At 35.0% G+C, this 18,698-nt stretch overlaps 1 protein-coding gene across 1 annotated transcript in view; it reads right to left on the minus strand.

The window, feature by feature from the left end:
• Nucleotides 1-362: 362 nt before the first annotated feature.
• Nucleotides 363-18,698, minus strand: part of SLC13A1 (solute carrier family 13 member 1) — a 110,470-nt gene continuing 92,134 nt past the window's right edge. The window contains exons 9-15 of the mRNA XM_036247211.1: nt 16,697-16,795; nt 15,930-16,031; nt 12,698-12,804; nt 10,627-10,736; nt 5,350-5,511; nt 3,749-3,886; nt 363-500 (exon numbers count right to left, since the gene is read on the minus strand). Coding sequence (XP_036103104.1) covers nt 363-500; nt 3,749-3,886; nt 5,350-5,511; nt 10,627-10,736; nt 12,698-12,804; nt 15,930-16,031; nt 16,697-16,795 — 856 coding nt within the window. The remainder of the gene's footprint in view (nt 501-3,748; nt 3,887-5,349; nt 5,512-10,626; nt 10,737-12,697; nt 12,805-15,929; nt 16,032-16,696; nt 16,796-18,698) is intronic.

Here is an 18,698-nt window from a genome sequence, read left to right on the forward strand (position 1 = left end):
CAGGAGAAGTTTCTCAAATAATAAATTGACATTTGAAATGAACCCAACTGTAAGATGAAGCAAATGCCCTAATCTCTTTGAAGGTCAAGTTATAAATTATTCTTATGATGAAACAGGATACTTATGGTTCATGAGCAAAATCACAGCCGTGGGCTTCTTGATGAAGGCACTGAGAAACCCTTTGTCTGTATTTCACAGGAAATGTGGACTCTGAGTTACAACAGCCGGTTTTGGGTGTCCACTGGAAGTGCAGCAGCTACACCAGGACAGTAGCTGTCATCAGTTTCTCGGAGTTAAATTCTGAAGTGAGTTCTTAATGGTTCCCAAGACTCACCACAGGATGATTAGAGCATTTGTGCTTGTCATGGAGTGGTCCCATTACTAGCTACAGGAGCCCAAGCAGGGTAAGTGTGGAGGTCAAACAGGGGCACCATCCAGGTGAACGTGCCAAGCATCACCACAGCAACACCCACAATATTAACACCAAGTCCAGCTTTAACCTTTAATAGGAAAGAGCATAAATGTCAGTCTCTCCAAAAGAAAACCTATGGGAAAATTAGAATAACATTACAGAAGGCATCTGTCAGATTTACATGCTTATTAAATCATTAGTATAAATTGTTGATTTCATAAAACAAGGAGTTCTTTCATTTATATCAAAAGAGAATATATCCCCAAATAAATGCCATTTACCTGAAGAGTCTCAGAGAGGTTCCTCTTAGGAATATATTGGTCATTCTGATTAGAAAAAAATCCCTTTAATAATCTACCAATTCGCTCTAGCCGGGTGGCTCAGTTCGTTGGAGCATAATCCCATACACCAAAAGGTTGCAGGTTTGATTCCTGATCAGGGCACATACCTAGGTTGTGCGTTCATCACTGGTACCTGGTAGGGGTGTGCATGGGAGGCAATGGATCAATGCTTTTCTCACTTCTCTCTCTCTCTAAAGATCAATAAAAATATCCTTGGGTGAGAATTAATAAGAAATCTGCCATTTCATGGTAAATCAAAATTAGAGTTTTGTGGTTTTATGTTTCAGTGGATAAAGTTCAGGCCACTATATGATAATTGGATCCTTTATAGTAAATATTATTAATAGTTTACCATTCAGTATTCTCTTATTGAGATTTAATAATGCCACTTCTATTCATCTTTCTTATAATTCCCATTTTTCTATCTCTGACACCATCATTCTGCATCCATTAAACAGTCTCAAAATCGCTTCCTATCCAATAAAAGAGAAGTCAGCCAACTCCTGCCCATGGACTATTTTTGTAAATAAAGTTTCATGAGACCACAACCTCATGCACTTGTTTACTATTGTGGGTGACTGTTTTTATGATACAATGGCAGAGTTGAGTAGCTGTGACAGAGACCAAATGGCCCACAGCATCTCAAATATTCAGAACCCAGAAATCAACCCAAGATAGTATGCTTAATTATGCTTGAAGAAAATATAAACAGGAAAATCCCAAACATCATACATAGCAGAACTTTCATGGATGCAACACCAAGGGCAAGAGAAACAAAGGAAAACAATTAATAAATGGGACTAGATAAAACTAAAAAACCTTCTACACAGCAAAAGAAACCAGCATAAAAATGAAAAGGGAATCCACTGTATGGGAGAATATATTTGTCAATGATACATCAGTCAAGGAGTTAATATCCAAAATATATAAACTACTCATACAACTCAAAAAAGGCAGACAAACGATCCAATTAAAAAATGGGCAGAGGATCTGAATAGACACTTCTTCAAAGAAGTCATACAAATGGGCAAGAAGCATATGAAAAATGCTCAATGTCACTGATCATCAGAGAGATGCAAATTAAAATGACTGAGGAAGTATCACCTCACACCTGTCCAAATGGCTGCCATCAACAAATCATCAAACAAGTGCTGGTGAGGTTGTGAGAAAAAGGGACTCTAGTACACTCCTGATGAGAATGCAGACTGTGGCAGCCATTATGGAAAACAATATAGTATTTCCTCAAAAAATAAAAAATGTAACTTCCTTTTAATTCACTTATCCCACTTCTGGGAATATACCTTGAGAAGCCTGAAATACCAATCACAAAGAATATATGCACCCTTATGTTCACAGCAGCACTATCACAATAGTTAAGATTTGGAAAGAGCCCAAGTGTCCATTAGTAGATCAGTGGATAAAAATCTGTGGTACAGCCCTGGCCGGTTTGGCTCTCTTACCCCCTCACCCTCCCGCTCTATCTGAAGATACATGCAAAAATGTCCTTGGGTGAGGATAAAAAAAAATCTGTGGTACAGCTCTGGCCAGTTTGATTCAGTGGTTAGAGTGCCAGCCCCCTGACTGAGGGGTGGTGGATTCAATTCCTGGTCAAGGACACGTACCTGGGTTGCAAGTTTGATCCCCAGCTCCAGTTAGGGTTGTGTAGGAGGCAACCAATCAGTGTGTCTCTCTCACATGGATTTTTACCTCTCTCTCCCTCCCTCCTTCCATTCCATTCTATCTAGAAATCAACTGAAGAATATCTTCGAGGGAGGGAGGACTAAAAAAACAAAACAAAAACCATTCTGGTGCATCTTACATATGCAGCTGTAAGAAAGAAAGACCTCTTATCCTTTCAAATGACATGAAGTGACCTGGAGGGTATTATGCTAAGCGAAATGTCAATCAGAAAAAGACAAGTACCACATGATCTCACTTATTTGTGGAATATAATGAACAAAATAGATCCAGAAATGTGGAACTAGGGAACAGACTGACAAACCTCAGATATTCACTGTCTTGTTCTTTACAGAGAAGCCTGCTTACCTTTGCCTTCTCTGTGTTAAAACATGGAGCCAAAGCAAAAGGAGGGTACCCAGCAGTGATTACTGTCGAGATCTTTTCTGTCCATGCAAGCCACTCATTTATTCCAGAACCTTGTTTTATTTTTTAAATTTACATACTTAGAACATTGCTTATGTTATGTACATTTTCTTTACTAAAATAATAGTACATGACTTCTGCACAGAGTCATTTTCAGAATTTTTACCTTGCAGGGGTAGCAATCTATGTGGAGGAAAGGAAACTGAGACTTATCTTGAAGTCGTATTTGCGTAGCAAGCTCAGTGAATTTTCTTTAGTTATATTCCTGTTTGTTTTGGTTTGGAAGCTAACAATCAAAATAGGGAGCAGTCTAGAGTATTCTCAAGCTAGTTCCCAACTCTCACTACTTTCGGATTTAGCAAAAACGTGTGTTTTTTCACTTAACTTTTATATTATTACCTGCTTGTGTTTTCACTTCAGGTGTCACTACTAGAATTAGAGCAAGAAACACGTCTTTTCATCAGTCAGGTACTGAGCCTCATGTCTGATTCAGAGCAAATGCCAGTCGCATAAATATGTGTGATAGCAAACCACAGTGCTTGATTGCTAAATTTCATCAACCCTATTCTTTCCTCTGCCTAGGTCAAGTTAGATCTGATCTTGTCATATAAGTTTAAACCTCTGTGTTGAGCCTGATTTATGTTCTTTTCCTTCTTCTAGGACATAGCTGATATATTCAATATCCCTGTATTCTTGACTATACATTCAATGACATGACTGCTTCTGGTTATCAGTCTTAAAAACAATTCTATGGCCAGTCACACAATCAGTTTCAGAAGCAGAACTCAAGCCATGTTTTTGTGGCAGTTGATTGGTGTGTAAAAGGAGAGATAACATTAGACATCACAAACACTGGCTCCTGAACCTGATGGTGTTCTTTCAGCTTACTCACCATGTCCATAACTTTTAGATGGCCATATGAAAAAACAATAGCATTGGATGGATTTGCTACTGGTAGTAGGAATGCAAATGAAGTACACAGAGTAGAAGGTATCAAAATATAAAGAGGGTTCAAATGAATGGCTTCAGCCTGTTGGAAAAGAAAACAAGGAGTCTGAGTAAAATTTTGAGAATGCACCAAACATCAAAATGAGCAAAATTATAACAAAAAACTTTCCCAGAATCACGTTGAAACTTAAAGACATAAAATTATACATAAATGCAATTATAACTTTAAGAATATTTTTCAGATAATGCCTCTTTCTCTTGTTTATATGTTTACTAGTGCCTATTTAAGTATTATAGCTCAGTTTATTTAGAAAATAAGGTTTCATTTATTTCAGAAACTAAACAAAAACAGAAAACATTTATTAGTTATTGAGTACTAGGTGCTATGCTAAGTGTTCACATATATATAAAATATGTTTACATATAATATACAAAGTTTACATATATGTAATTTAGAAAATAATGTGTTATAAGTATACATACATATACTCAATATTCACAATGACCTTATGAGATGGCTACTATAGTCCTAATTAACAAATGAAGAAACCAATGCCCGGAAAGTCTAAAATAAGTCCTCAAACACAGAGCTGACAAGCAGTGCAACTTAGGTAGGGTCTCAGGTCCCTCTGACTCCAAAGCCTCTCATCATTCCATTAACTTTACTGCCTCTGTGACATATAATTTAAAATTTGCTTAGGGGTCATCACAGAAGAAAAATTACAATGATTAATTTATCACGTAATTTTCTAACTGTTCTACATTGAAAAATAAAAACCAGAAGAAGATAAAATAATATTTTGCCAATTTAAATCCCCAACATTTCTTTTCTAATTTGAAGCAGCATCTCAAGAATGCCAACATATGCCCCTTGAGCTACTAGCAGAAAATTTCCAGAAGGGGCAATCCTTCTTAATTTAATGTGCTTTGCTTTCACCGAACCCATCTGTCCAATAAAAAAGACATTTACTTAAAGCTATTTCTTATAATTGCTAGCTAGGTGGGGAGAAGAAGGGAAGACAGTCTTTCCCTCTCTCTCCTTGCAAATACGCTCTTACTTATCTTAGAAAATTCTTCCCTGGGAAGTAGAGAACTGTGTCTAAAATATGTAAGCTTGAAGCCTGAAGTGTAAGTCTCGGTTTGTATTCACTTGCAAATCACTTACATGAAGCACTTCTCAGAAGTTCAAAAATAATCTTCTGGAGGGAGAAGTGTCAGAGGTAAAGGTCTAAATACTCAAGTTGCTAGGACACACTGAATCCCAAAGTCTTATAGCTGGAAAAGATCTAGGGTGACCCTCCCACTTATCTGCAAATAAAAAATCTGGGTGGAGAAAGGTAAATGGTGAAGATCCTGCTGCTTGAATGTGGAGAAAAGAGTTCTCCCGAGTTGAGGTCTCCTAAAAGGTATTAATGCAAATGAAGACCACTCTATAAGTTACTTCCAGGAGGACCATTCAGGCCAAAGATGATTCTACACCACAATATGGGAACAAGAAAAACAGAACACTGCTCTTTTGATGAAGAAGATAAATGGGATACTCACCAATGGAGATAATATTGGGAGAAGGAGAGTAATGGTAGCTGCATTGCTGGCTACCTCTGTTAAAGATGTGACGAGCAAAGAAGATATCAGAATGATTAGCCATTCTGGTAATGATCCTAGAGGAGATAATTTATTTCCTATCCACAGAGAGAGTCCTGACTCCTAAAAAAACAAATTTACATTATTTGTTATTCACCAATAATTCATTTTAATAGACACAATTTAAATTTATGAAGAACATTATTTCTCTAAGAACTCAGTTTCTAAAATATAATTTTAATATCTCATATGACTTGGTAGATCTAGGTGGCTTAGAGAAACCCTTAATTACTTCTATTTTAACACTATCAATATGCTTTAGAAAGTTTGAATTGTCTCCTACATTTTTTCAATTAAATTTTAAGTTTGTCTAATTAACATATATGGACATTACAACAAGCAGTATTATAGGGCTTTAAGAAAAGAGCTGCGCTTCTGGTCTACCTGCCTCCACTCCTAAAGCATGTTCTTTAGAAACAACAATTTTCAACCAATATTAGCTATTTAGAGCTATGTTTAGGTATTTGTGGCTATTTTCAAAATTTCACTTTTTCCATGCCCTGGCCAGTTTGGCTCAGCAGTTGTGAGAGCATCGGCTCAGAGACCAAAGGGTTGCAGCTTTGATTCCCGGTCAAGGGCACTACCTGGGTTGCAGGTTTGATCCCCTGCTCTGGTTGGGGTGCTTGCTGGAGGCAACCAATTGATGTTTCTCTCTCTCTTTCTCTCCCTCCATCCATTCCACTATCTAAAAATCCATTGAATAATATCCTCCGGTGAGGATTAACAGCAACAACAAAATTATGCTTTCTCCTAATTTTCAAATTTAGTATTTACTGATTTACATAAGAATTCAGCTTCCTTATATCATCCACCATACATATATTTCCTCTCCTCCATTCCCTCACACTCATATATTAACTTTTATTAAATCAATATATAAAGTTTACCATTATGATTATATGAATATTGTTCACACCAAGTAATTTAATATACTGTGATTATATTTACTGTTGTTTGTTTTTTCAGGGAATTATTTGCTTGGTTTTCTAAGTACCTGTCACTAATTCTGCAGCATACTCTCCAGTAAAATTGGAAAACTTCCTACAAGTAGACAAACATACTGTTTTTCTTTCTCATTTTCCCTCATGGAGATGTCCATTCTGGAGTATTTCCTCTGTCGGCTTCATCTGGACTCACTGACCTTCATATCTACTCTACTGTTGTTCTGAGACCTCTCTTCCTGGTGTACTGTGAACTGCCCTCGCCTCCTTCTCCCATGGGAATCCCTTCTTCTTAAAGCCTTTGTGTTGGTGGATCACCTTCTTCTATAGCTTTCTGAGAACTGGTGTATGGGAAGCATTTTGTTTTTGTTTTTTGTTTTTAGTGTCTGCATGTCTAAAAACCTCTTTATTTTCTTTTCACACTGTTTTGATAGTTTAGCTTTTGTAAAATTCTAGACTTGAAGTGGTTATCACTCAGATGACACTCGGATCTTTGACTCATTGTACGTAGTACAAAGAGTTTGAGCTGTACTCAAATTAATAGCTATGTTATTCTATTCTCTACCACTACCCTGCCAATGGAAGGGAACATGCTCCATTAATGAGATTTCAGTGAGCTACTGCATGAGTGAATTTTATGCTCATGTCAGACTAGGATTGGTATCTTTAAGAAAAACTCTAATTACAAACAGTATACCCTTAGATCAAAGTTGGCAAACATCCCCAGTTATGAATACTAGATACTATGTAGGTTATTATGGTTTTGACTTATATTTTTGTTTTGTTTTGTTTTTTTTTTGGTTTTGAATTTTAGATGAAAAAAGTCTGCCTACCATTTAAATCATATTGGCAAAAAGTTCATCTTAGAATATAACTATATATATATTTTACAAATGAATTTTATCTATGTTTGATTAGAAGGTACTAGAAAAGATTATACCACATATTGTACCCCCATATCTGGAAATAATTGGAATCATATCATCTCAACCAAAATTTCAAAATTCTACATGAAGTGCTTTGGCATTGGGTACTTAGTAGCTTTCTCAGTTCATAATCTCAAAGTCCTCAGTTCTGGGAAATTTCTTGTATTATTTTTGGAAATGTCCTTCTATTTCTTTTTCTTTTCTGACTTCTTTTTCTTCTCTTTCTGATACTTTTATTTTTTGGCTGTTGAAGATTTTGGATTGCTACTATAATTTTACTTTTTTTTATATATTACCTTCATCTTTTTATTTTATTTTCTGAGGTAAATTCAAACTTCATCTTCTAACTCTGCTACTGAGGTTTTTAATTTCTGTTACAATATTTCTTATCTTCAGTGAGTCTTTCTTATTTTCTATCGATCTTCTTTTTAAAAAATAACATTCTATTTTAGTTTCATGTCTTTAATGTTTCTAAAATCTCTTTGGGGTATCAATGAAACATTTTAAAATTTTTCTTTTGTTTCATACATTTTCTTTGCTTTTATGTGTTCCTTTTCAATTTTTCTTCTTTATTACTGGTTATTATATCAGAGGCTTTCCCAACTAGCTGATAATCCCAGACTGTTTATTCACGTTTAAAAGGGAGGCAACAAAATAATGATTGAAAGCTCTTTGTGCAAAGATGGTTAAGAAAAATAAAAAATACTTTATTACAGCTGAATGAGCTGTGATCCAGTGTCTCACTGATTCAAATTTATTATAGAATAAATCTACATTATCCATTAGGGCAGAGAGAGAGTTCAAGGCTGGAGGAAGTATTTGTGAAGGTCACAGTTCCTTATACACTTCGAAACCATCGTCTACTTGTAGTACTTTCATTTAATCTGCTGCTTTCAATTTCTAAACTCTTGCAGGATACTGTGGATGAGTCAGTTTCTGGTTGGCCATCCATTTTAAGGTCCATAGATTTCATCCTTCTCTACTATTTCTACAGTACAAAGTCAGGTATCCCTCAGACATCTGTTTCCATCTTTTCAATTTTATTAACATCTCTTATATATAACTATTCCTGCCATAATTTCTTTATCTTTATAAATTGAATTTTTTTTTGTTCTGTTAATTGCCATTTCAGTGGGGAGCTGAGAATAATAGTGTTTAATCTTCCATGTTTAAAATCACAGAAAAATTTTGAGGAATGTGTGAAAAAGGGAGAGGAGGTATTATTCACTGATAAGAATTTGAAAGTGACTACCAGTGCATGAGAGTTCAATCATGTTAAAACATATCAAGGGGCATTTAAGAGAGAGGGAATTGCAATGAGGTGAATGGTTTAGTAGCTGCTATCTCACAGTTCCCAATTAGAAGTATTATTTCCTTCTGGGCATTTACCAAACTAATTTCAATTTGGGACACTATTTTTAAAATTAACTGTTTCCAAATCTTTGTAAAACCAGTTTCTAGGGGCACACTTGCCCATAGCTAGATTTTTGAAGTTCATGGCTTTCACCTCACCATTCAGGTATAGGGTTATTCTGGGTATCCCATAGAAATGTAAGTCTGTGTAGTACTAGATTTTTCATAGAAAACTAGACCTCTTTCCATGGTTTCCCAGTCCTTCCCGGGACAGAGCCTACTGCATCAGACTAAGTCCACATCTTCTCATTTCCTTAGACTTTGCTAGACTAGGGTCTGGCCATTGCTTTTAAAATCTCTTCGACCCTGGCCGGTTTGGCTCAGCGGTTAGAGCATTGGCCTGCGGTCCAGAGAGACCCGGGTTCAGTTCCTGCTAAGGGCACGTACCTCGGTTGCAGTCTGTCCCCAACCCTGGTTGGGTCGTGTGGGTGGCAACCACTCGATGTGTTCTTTTCACGTCAATGTTTCTTTCTCTCTCCCTCCCTCCCACTCCACTCTATCTGAACAAAAAATGAAAAAAAAAAAAAAAAATGTCCTTGGGTGAGGATTAAAAAAATAAATAAAATAAAATAAAATAAAATAAAATAAAATAAAATAAAATAAAATCTCTTTGAGGGTCCAATCCAGACAGATATTCTAAGAAGAACAGTTCACATCAGCGCGAGAAATGCTGATTCTGATTTCCTCACAATTCAGATGAGCAGGCATAGGAAGGGAAGTTATTGATTCTGAGAAACCAGATCTCATTACTGCTGGACTAGTAAAAAGGTGTATTTGTCTTATATTTTTCTCATTTATATTTGAGCAGTCTGTAAGGCAAGCCAAATCTAGACTGAAAATGACTTTGTAAGTGGCACTCAGAATTTTACCTATTACTAAATCTTGTTGCTGAAACTTCAGTATCCAAATACAATACAGAAAAACTGCCAATAAAGTCAGAAGCAAAAACCAGTCTCCCTGTAGGTTGTTAAGAAGAGAACAGAACAGGTAGTTTTTTGCCTTGAGAAGTATAAAAGTTTAACTTCTCAGAAACTAAAAAGCTAGACACATCTCTCTTGCTATCCTTTTTACTTTGATGACAGAATAATGAAATGGAACAGCCATGAGCTTTGAGTGCTTCACAGAAGGCTGCAAAATCCAGAAATGAGAGGTTTTTAATTTGTCAAAGGGTAAAGGATTTTTATGAAATTTCTGAAGCAACCCTATAATGACCAGGGCAATTTTAGGGACAGCGACTTTCCCAGACTTCTACTTTATATCAACTGGATAGACAGGCCAAAGAAATAGCCAACTCTAATCCTCCTGGTGGTTTTACTTCTCCCTAAAATTAGACATAGTACAATATTAGCTATGGTTATGTGAAATTCTCTTAGGCCTTTATTCCATAAATGTGTATTCAGTACCTTTAATATATTTAACATGTAATAAATAATATAATAAATAGATAATGTAATAAAGTACTATTATTTCTCATTGTCCTTCTTTGACAATATTAGGACCGTGATATATTTCAGAGAACTCTGAGAGCTACTCAAATCCATCATGAATTTAGGTAAAAATATAAACAGAAAATGTTTCATTAAGAGTCACTGGATGTATGGTTTTTATCTTTTATTAAGTTAGTCTTCTAATACTATTTCATAAATAAAGAATTCTAATCTTCTTTGCTTTGTTTCTTTTGACATACTGGCGCATCATAAAAAATGATGTTTTATGCTTGGAGCTTGTAAAATGTTTTGAACTCTGAACTCACCTCATCTGTGTGATATATTTACTGCCTGGCTATTGAAACCCGTTCAATATGGATGAAGTTGAATACAACAAAAGCCCGAATGTCCCTATGTCCTCCTTTGGAACAGCCTAGTTAATAGTTAAATATCTTAGACACAGATTATTACCACACAGCCATCTGCCAAGGCAAACCCTCCACCAACGAGAATGGCTATATCCCAGGGCATGACTGACTGGAATTCTTTCCAAGTAATCAGCGGAGAGTAATCAAAAGCAACTGCAAAACAAAAACCCCATCGTTACACATTGCTTAAAATATTTTTTGTTCATTATCATAATGGTTATCTCAAAAGAAGTTTTTCATATTCCTGTGTTGTGTTTAGATATTGGATTTGATCTGAACTTTGAGCAATTTTCACCTGGCCTAGGTGGAACATTTTATTACTTTAAAAGGTGATAACTTGGAAACGTCTTTTAGATTATATTATACAATATATTTAGATAAATTATAATATTGTTATTTATAATGCTATTCATTCATTCGACTCCACTAACATCTTTGCCTACTATGAGTAACACAGTGTACGGACTATTTTTTCTTTGCTATGCAAAATGTCTGTAAAAGTCTAATGGTTGTGATAGCATCAGTGTTGCATTATTTTTCACTAGTATTTATTTGAATATTTTATTATTTTTTCAACTTATAAGGGGGCTCACATTAGATTCATTAGGATTCTAGTTTAAAATAATTAAAAATTCAGGTTAAATTTAAGTATCATTCATGGGACCGCTAAAATGTTCATAAAGCAATTATTCTTAAAGATTTCTCTTGATATTTAGTTCCTGATAGCTCCATAGATTTGTTGAGAAATAAGGTCATCCATGAACACATTATTCCCATTTAATATTTATGTGTAACAGGCAGCCTTCTACATGGTGAGATTCTAAGGTTATTAATAAGCTTCCTTCTTATCTCCTTTCCCCAAACCTAAACCAAACTTACCCGTCACAGTTGATTGAAATTTTGCTTACTTGAATTAAGGCCATATATCCTGTTAAAATGCAAACATCTTTGAAATGTATGTAAAATTTAACATAGTAAGTCTTATCTGTTATTTTTAAATCTGTGAATTAGTTTGTCAGGGAGAAAAACTGTTGAAGAATGAGAAGAATGACAGATGGGGCAAGGCTCTCTAAGGGGGACTCAGATGTGGGAGCTGGTGATGTTCAGTCAAATACTGGTTCCTCAACACTTGTCCCTGCCAGGCCGTGGGGCTTTGACTGCAATGGTCAGAGTTCTCAGGGTTTCATAGGAATCACTGACCTGTACGGCAACATTTCCTCATAACACACTTTGATATGTTCTAGTCTCAGTGAAGAACAAAAGGCATTTATTTCTATGCTATGCTGTTTACATTTGTCATGGCCTAGAAATCGGACTCATTAGTCATTTATTGATTCTAACTCAAGGAACCAGGTGGGCCAATCCAAAAGATGAATCCCAGTTCCATCCCAGCAAAAAAAAAAAAAAAAGAAAGAAAGAAAACACAAACCAACAATAAAAAACCACAACTCTATTCTACCTGACTATTTCCAGACAATTTAAGCCATTTGCCCCACAGTGACAACATAGGAATCTGCTTTCCTAAAATATGCTTGGTTAGTATAAAGCACAGGCATGGGTGAATCCTATGTATAAGAAGTGTGAGTGGGGGTCGGGTGGGGGGTGATTATACTCACATAAACATGCACACATCTTTGTCCATGTGTTATAAAGACAATGAGTGCTTCCTCTAAATACCTTTTCTTTCATCTGTGACACTAAGTTATGGGTTAGTATAGGGTTGATTTGCATGCTCTTTCCCTTGAGACTCCTCACCTTTGTAGATCCTCAACATTTAGTACTAAGGGCGCACCGTGAAGTAATGACTTGTTCCTATGTTTGTCAATAGTAAGATTAATTCTGATTATGATAGAGGATGTGGGCTTATCAGGGACCAAATAGCAACACTCAGCAGAGTCCTAATATGCAGCATAAGGAAATCTACTTCTTACCTCTGCAAAGATGACCCTTCTTGTAACAGAAGGATCTTGTACCTGAATAGGGGTTGCAGGGTACAAACAGGGCATGTGTCAACATGTCCATCCTTTTCTTCTAAATGCTAACTGAAACCAGTGGAATCTTGTGTATTTTTGCTCTTCTGTCAAATTCATTCACAATTATAAATAATACTCAACCAATTTCTCCTGTAGGTGTAGTTTTTGTCAGTTTCTGAGCAGGGATAAGAAAGAATAGGAGTCCTATAAGTAAGGCAACGGTTGAGTCTGTAGCAAAACCAGAATACCTGAAAAAAGACAAATGTGTACATTAAAAAATGACATCCAGAATTTGTAGGAACAAAACAATAATTGACTATGGTATTAGAATATAAGTAGTAGGGATGGTATATGTAGAATATTTACTCTGGATAATCTGCTCTAAAATCTATGGATTTTGCACCAAATGATTTTGCACTAATAAATTAGTGGAACTGAAACTTTCAGACCATGTTTCCATTGTTTCCCTATACTTTTTTTTTCAAAACCATGTATACACATGCTGACCTACTAGGCCAACATGGCAAACTTCCCTTTTAGGTAAAGCTTACAGATCTGGTAAACAATTTTTTCTTTAAATTATTTCTTTTTATTATATTGGCAAAGAATTGATGTTGAAACAATTAATAGGCTAGGCAAAGCCTTGTATAATTGATTTACAACATACTGGTATTGAATTGTGGCAAGGCATGGATGTTTCTAGAGTCCTTGAAAACTCTTCAGTAAATTGTAAAAGTGAATGATTTGTTTTTCTAAGTTATAACATCTGCTTCTGTGATTATAAGCTCTAGCCATATCATACAAATGAAATCAACCCATTTAATGCTTTGCACCATATGAAACTTAATCAAGAATATTAATTATTAGAATGGCTTATGCGATGCTCATAAGTGATCACTGTTCAAATTAAAAGTGATTCAGGAACAGATGGGGTTTTAGGATCATGAGGCCATTCCAGCAAACAAGACAGGTTCCCAGAAGCCTCATCAGTTAAGAAGCACCTGGAGACTAAATATGAATGAAACAGGCATAAATAATTAGAATTTGGTCTTAAAAGTCAGCAATATTTAACTAGTGAATCTTCAGATTCTGAGAAGAAATCCTTGCATACTAAAGATTATTATGCCACTTTGTAACTTAGCAATGCATACATACTGTAGAAGCTCTCTACTCCTGTAATTTACTTGAACAAACTAAGTAATCAAGGAAGGGTATTATATTATTCAATACAATTTTATAAAGCAGTTTTTTTCCCCCTAAATATAGATTTTCTTTATTTCATTGTTAAGTAAAGAAAGCTACCTTGGTGTAATTTATTCAACAAACTTAACTGATATTCATTATTTCATTGTTCCTTATTTATTTTATTTTAGTAGTAAGTTATAGTTGGATGTTTTGCCAAATTAGGTCAGGCATCATGTAATCTGATTTTGCTTTTATGAAAAGACATATTGGATTCAGTCCAAGTTCAAACAGATGGAATGAAAACATTAGGTGGTAGCTATAAATCTTGATATATCATTCTCATTTGGAACATCTAAATGCCTAAAACCTCTACATTACAAATATATTCTACAGAATATATACTTAAAATAAAATCAAGCCATAAACACTGAAATAATTTATTTTCAAAAAAATTTTAAAACTATTGTTTTGTTACTTTTAAATTTTAGTTTCTTATAAACTAATTTAGGTTTTTCAGTAATATAAAATATTAAGATTATATAAATTTTATTTGATTTTATTTATATCTTCAAATCCCTTCCTATCTCAAACCTTTGTTCCTTTTTCTATTGTTTTCTCTCAGAATTCTAGGTGACATGCACACCTGCCCATAGCAAACTCTCTGTTTTCCTGTTACAAACAAAACATCTCCTGAAGTACATTTCCCTCCTATAAGAAAGATAAATTAGAAACTGATAATATTGAATTTACTATTGGGATTTCTGCTTGGTTTTTATTAGCTGTTGTTTTATTTCATATAGTTTTTACACATTGGTGTTTAGAAAGGACTCTCCTTACCTAGAATGGGCGAAGAAGAATTTTAAAAAGGTGGAAGAATTATTTTTTTATGTTGGTCTAGGTCCTATTACAAAACTACATAGTACCATCAAACTTTAAACAATCATTTGCATTGAATAATTGGAGGCTGTCTTTTGTTTAGACCTCTCACAATGAAAAGATTAGTCTTCAAGGAAACAAAACACTTATAAAGCTGAAGCAGATTCTTTGGAACATGCTACCACGTTGCATTGCTACACTTGTGTGCTCACTAGGAATTTGGGCTCTGAATTTGCCTTTAAAAAGTGCTGGCAGTGCCTTTATAACCAAAAGGTTCAGATTCAAGAAAAAGAAATGTCTTTATTCTGTGTGGGAAGAATACATTTGACTCAATTTCGGTTTCTGTCCTCAAATACATGGATTCTTGCTGGGGCATGTGAGATAGGAAGTCCAAATCAGAGACCTGCTGAATTTAGAAACCAGATTAATTCAGTGGAAGATAGATTGGGAACACAAATTCCGAAACCAAAGTATTTATAGTGACATGTAGGATGGCCCTTAATTTAGAAAATTATGCTACAATCTTCCCCCTCATTTCACATGATTCAGCAATGACTGCTGGTATATAAGACATGAGAGATAAAATTAACTCTGACCTAGCTTCTAACATTAGTTTGTAAAATCAGACTTATTACTTAACCATAAATTCCTTATCTACAAAATAGGGACAGACGTGGATTTATGGTGAACTAGTGTTTAATGGATATAAATAGAGAAAAAGACAAGATATTGAACCAAATAAATAATCCCCCATAGAAGTAAAAAAAAAAAAATTAAGTTGGCAAAATTCACAGAACATGAATTCATATTCAAGTTATTAAGAATCACTGAGTGACATTTTACATAATAAACATGTATATTGAACTTCATATAGAGAGAAGGGCAGCCCTCTTCTAAGTGCTATCATTAGTGCCGTTTTACAGATAAAGAAATTCAGAGGTGAGACCTGTCCAAAGTAAGTGGAAGAGGCAGGGATAGAACTCAAGTGGTGTGGCTCCAAAATTTACACTCCGAATTACCACAGAATATGGATTTCTTGCAGATTATATTTCTAATTTTGCAAGGATGAAAATAGCCTTGTCTTAAAAAGACTGGACTTTAGTTATATGGTAATTTGGTTCTCTTGTCTGAGGCTTTACCTTAGATTTCATTCCTTATCATTTTTTTTCCTGAAAGGATTAGAATTAAAAATTATTTTCAATGGAAAGAAAGAATAAAATCTCATACAATCTTTCAGAGTTATAGGAATCACTTAGGAGAAAAGCACAGTATAAAAGAGGAAGTGTTGATGAACACAACATAAAACACTTACTTGGAAAAAAGTTCAGACCAACCGGTAACAAACCCAGGCTCTCGGCTAAACCACAGCAGGGCCATTATAAAAAAGAGGACCAAGGTGATAATTTCCTGATACCTGTAAAAAAAAAAAAAAATTCAATCCTTTCATGTATTTTCTCAGGCTGGATATTTGTAGAAACTACCTGAGCTAATGTCAGGAGTAATCTTACCAGAACACTAAACATTAAAAACTGGATGTGTCAATAATTTGAGAGAATCAGTGCAATTAGAAAGGACTGTATTCTTTGGTGGGCCTTTCAGCTTCTTGTCATTCTACCCAGTACATTTTATTTAGAGAAAGTATGTATTTTGTCATGTTGAGGTTAGCACTTACTTTCACAAAGGTTAGCACACTTGGGGTCCTTATCAAGTGTTATAAATACATTGCAGACAATTACTGGTTTTTTGTGTTTTTTTTTTATCCACCTGAGGATATTTTTTCATTGATTTTTAGATAAAGTGGCAAGGAGAAAGAGAGAGAGAGAGAGAGAGAGAGAGAGAGAAACATGATGTGAGAGAGACACATGGATTGGTGCAACTGGGACTGGGGATTGAACCTGCAACCAAGATATGTGCCCTTCACTGAGATCAAACCCATGATCCCTGGGTCTGCAGGCTGATGCTCTAACTACTGAGCCAAATTGGTCAGGGCTGTACTTTTTGTTTTTAATAAAACTTGCAGTATAAGCAGGGTGTGTGTGTGTGTGTGTGTGTGTGCACACGCACGTGCATCCATCTTACCTTATTGGCCCAAGTTTTTTGTATTCTTGTTTAATCACATCAGCATAAGCCTTTTGTTCATCTGTCTTGGTCTTTCCACATTTAAACATCTCCTTAAAACTGAAAAAAAGCAATTAAGGCAGTTAAGCAAAGGATTCTCTCTTTCTAGACAATACTTACGTGAAAATTTCATAAAATACAAATCTCCCTGCTAATAATAGAAATCTGAGTTTTTAGCCTATACCTCCATCTCCTTCTTTAAATATCCTCTCCCCTCTTTTCTGGTTTTGCCTGACTTAATAATTTTCACTGCTTAATTTTTATTCCATATTTTCCATGCCATCTTCCATTCATCTCTTACTTTTCCAAGTCCTTTTGCACCATTAAAATTTTGCCATGTTCCACTCATCTCCAATTTAATACTTTAATATGTACCTTACTGTTATATATTTTTATATTTCTTGATTGTTAAAAGTTGCATATGAGTGGCTTTTATCTCACTGATTAGATAAACTATTTGAGGGCAGGATCTGTGTCATAAATGTTTTCTTTGGCCAAATATCTCTAAACACTGGCGTACACAGTAAATACTGGGTTCATCAACTCAACCTCACCTTTGTCAGATTTATGAGACAGTTGGTTGTCACACCCATCAATTTTAACAAACTATGCTAAGCTCAAGTTATACACTGGGGCAGGGAAGTCCTATACACTGATCACGAGCACAGTTCAAACTGGATCTGTTCTCAGAACTAAAACCAACTGTATTCCATCTTTTATTCAAGATTTTTCATCTCTTATGTCCTAACAGCCTCCATTAGATAAATTTTCAACTTATTTCCAATAGTAACTACCACTTTCTGTTCTTTTTAGCTGCTTATTTTAGTGACCTTTTCCCCTGGTAACTAATATTTGTGTCCTGAAGTCCAGGGTCTTCACAACTTTGAACAGTTTTTGTGTGACATATGGCTCTACATCTAGATTAAAAAAAAAAAAAAAAGACGAAGAAACAAATGGGAAAATGCCTAGATTGTTATGGATTGTCTATGTCTATGAGCCGCTCAGCTAGATTACATTATATGTAGGTGTAAAAAGCACTTCTGAATATATAACTAACAGAATTGAATTCTGGATCTCAAAGAGATCGGCATGCACATGTTCACTGCAGCATTATTCACAATAGTCAAGGCATAGAAACAACTTAAATGTCCATCAACAGACACATGGATAAAGAAAAGGTGGTATATACTTACAATGGAATGTTATTTAGCCATAAAAGGGAATAAAGTACTGAAACATGCTACAACATGGATGGACATGGAGGACATTATGCTAAAAATGAAATAAGCCAGACTTAGAAAAACAAATACTGTGTGATCTCACTTATATGTGGAATCTAAAATGGTCAAACTCATAGAAGCATAGAGTAAAAATAGTGGTTGCCAGGGGCTAGGGACAGGGAATATGGGATGTCAGTCACAGGGTACAAAATTTTAGTTATGCAGAATAAGTAAGTTCTGGAATAGGATCTATGATTAACAATACTGTATTGTATACTTAAAATTTTGCTAAAAGGGTACATCTTATGCTAAGTGCTTTTACCACAAAGGAAAAAAGAAAAGGACATAGGAGGAATATTTTGGAAGTGATGAATAAGTTTATGGCATCAATATTAATGATGGTTTCATGGTTTATAATTACCTACAAACACATCAAGTTTTGTATACATTAAGTAACTACAGCTCTTTCTATCATACCTCAATAGAGCAGTTTTTAAAAAGAATAAAAGCAGGAGTATTTCTTCTGTAAAATTGCTGGAGTAAACATTGATGTTTATAATGGAGTAAATAGGAAGACTGGGGTGGCATGAAGGTAGCTATCATATAAAGACATTTGCTTATTTATTTATTTTCCTTTGACACTGTTATTTGAACTTGTTTGGACTATTACTGTTTTACAAAAAGATGACTTTCCTCAATTCTTAAGTCATCCATCCTACGTATTCATAATCACTCTACTGCAC

Source organism: Molossus molossus, unplaced genomic scaffold (assembly GCF_014108415.1).
Source record: "Molossus molossus isolate mMolMol1 unplaced genomic scaffold, mMolMol1.p scaffold_m16_p_7, whole genome shotgun sequence".
NCBI classification, from domain to species: domain Eukaryota; kingdom Metazoa; phylum Chordata; class Mammalia; order Chiroptera; family Molossidae; genus Molossus; species Molossus molossus.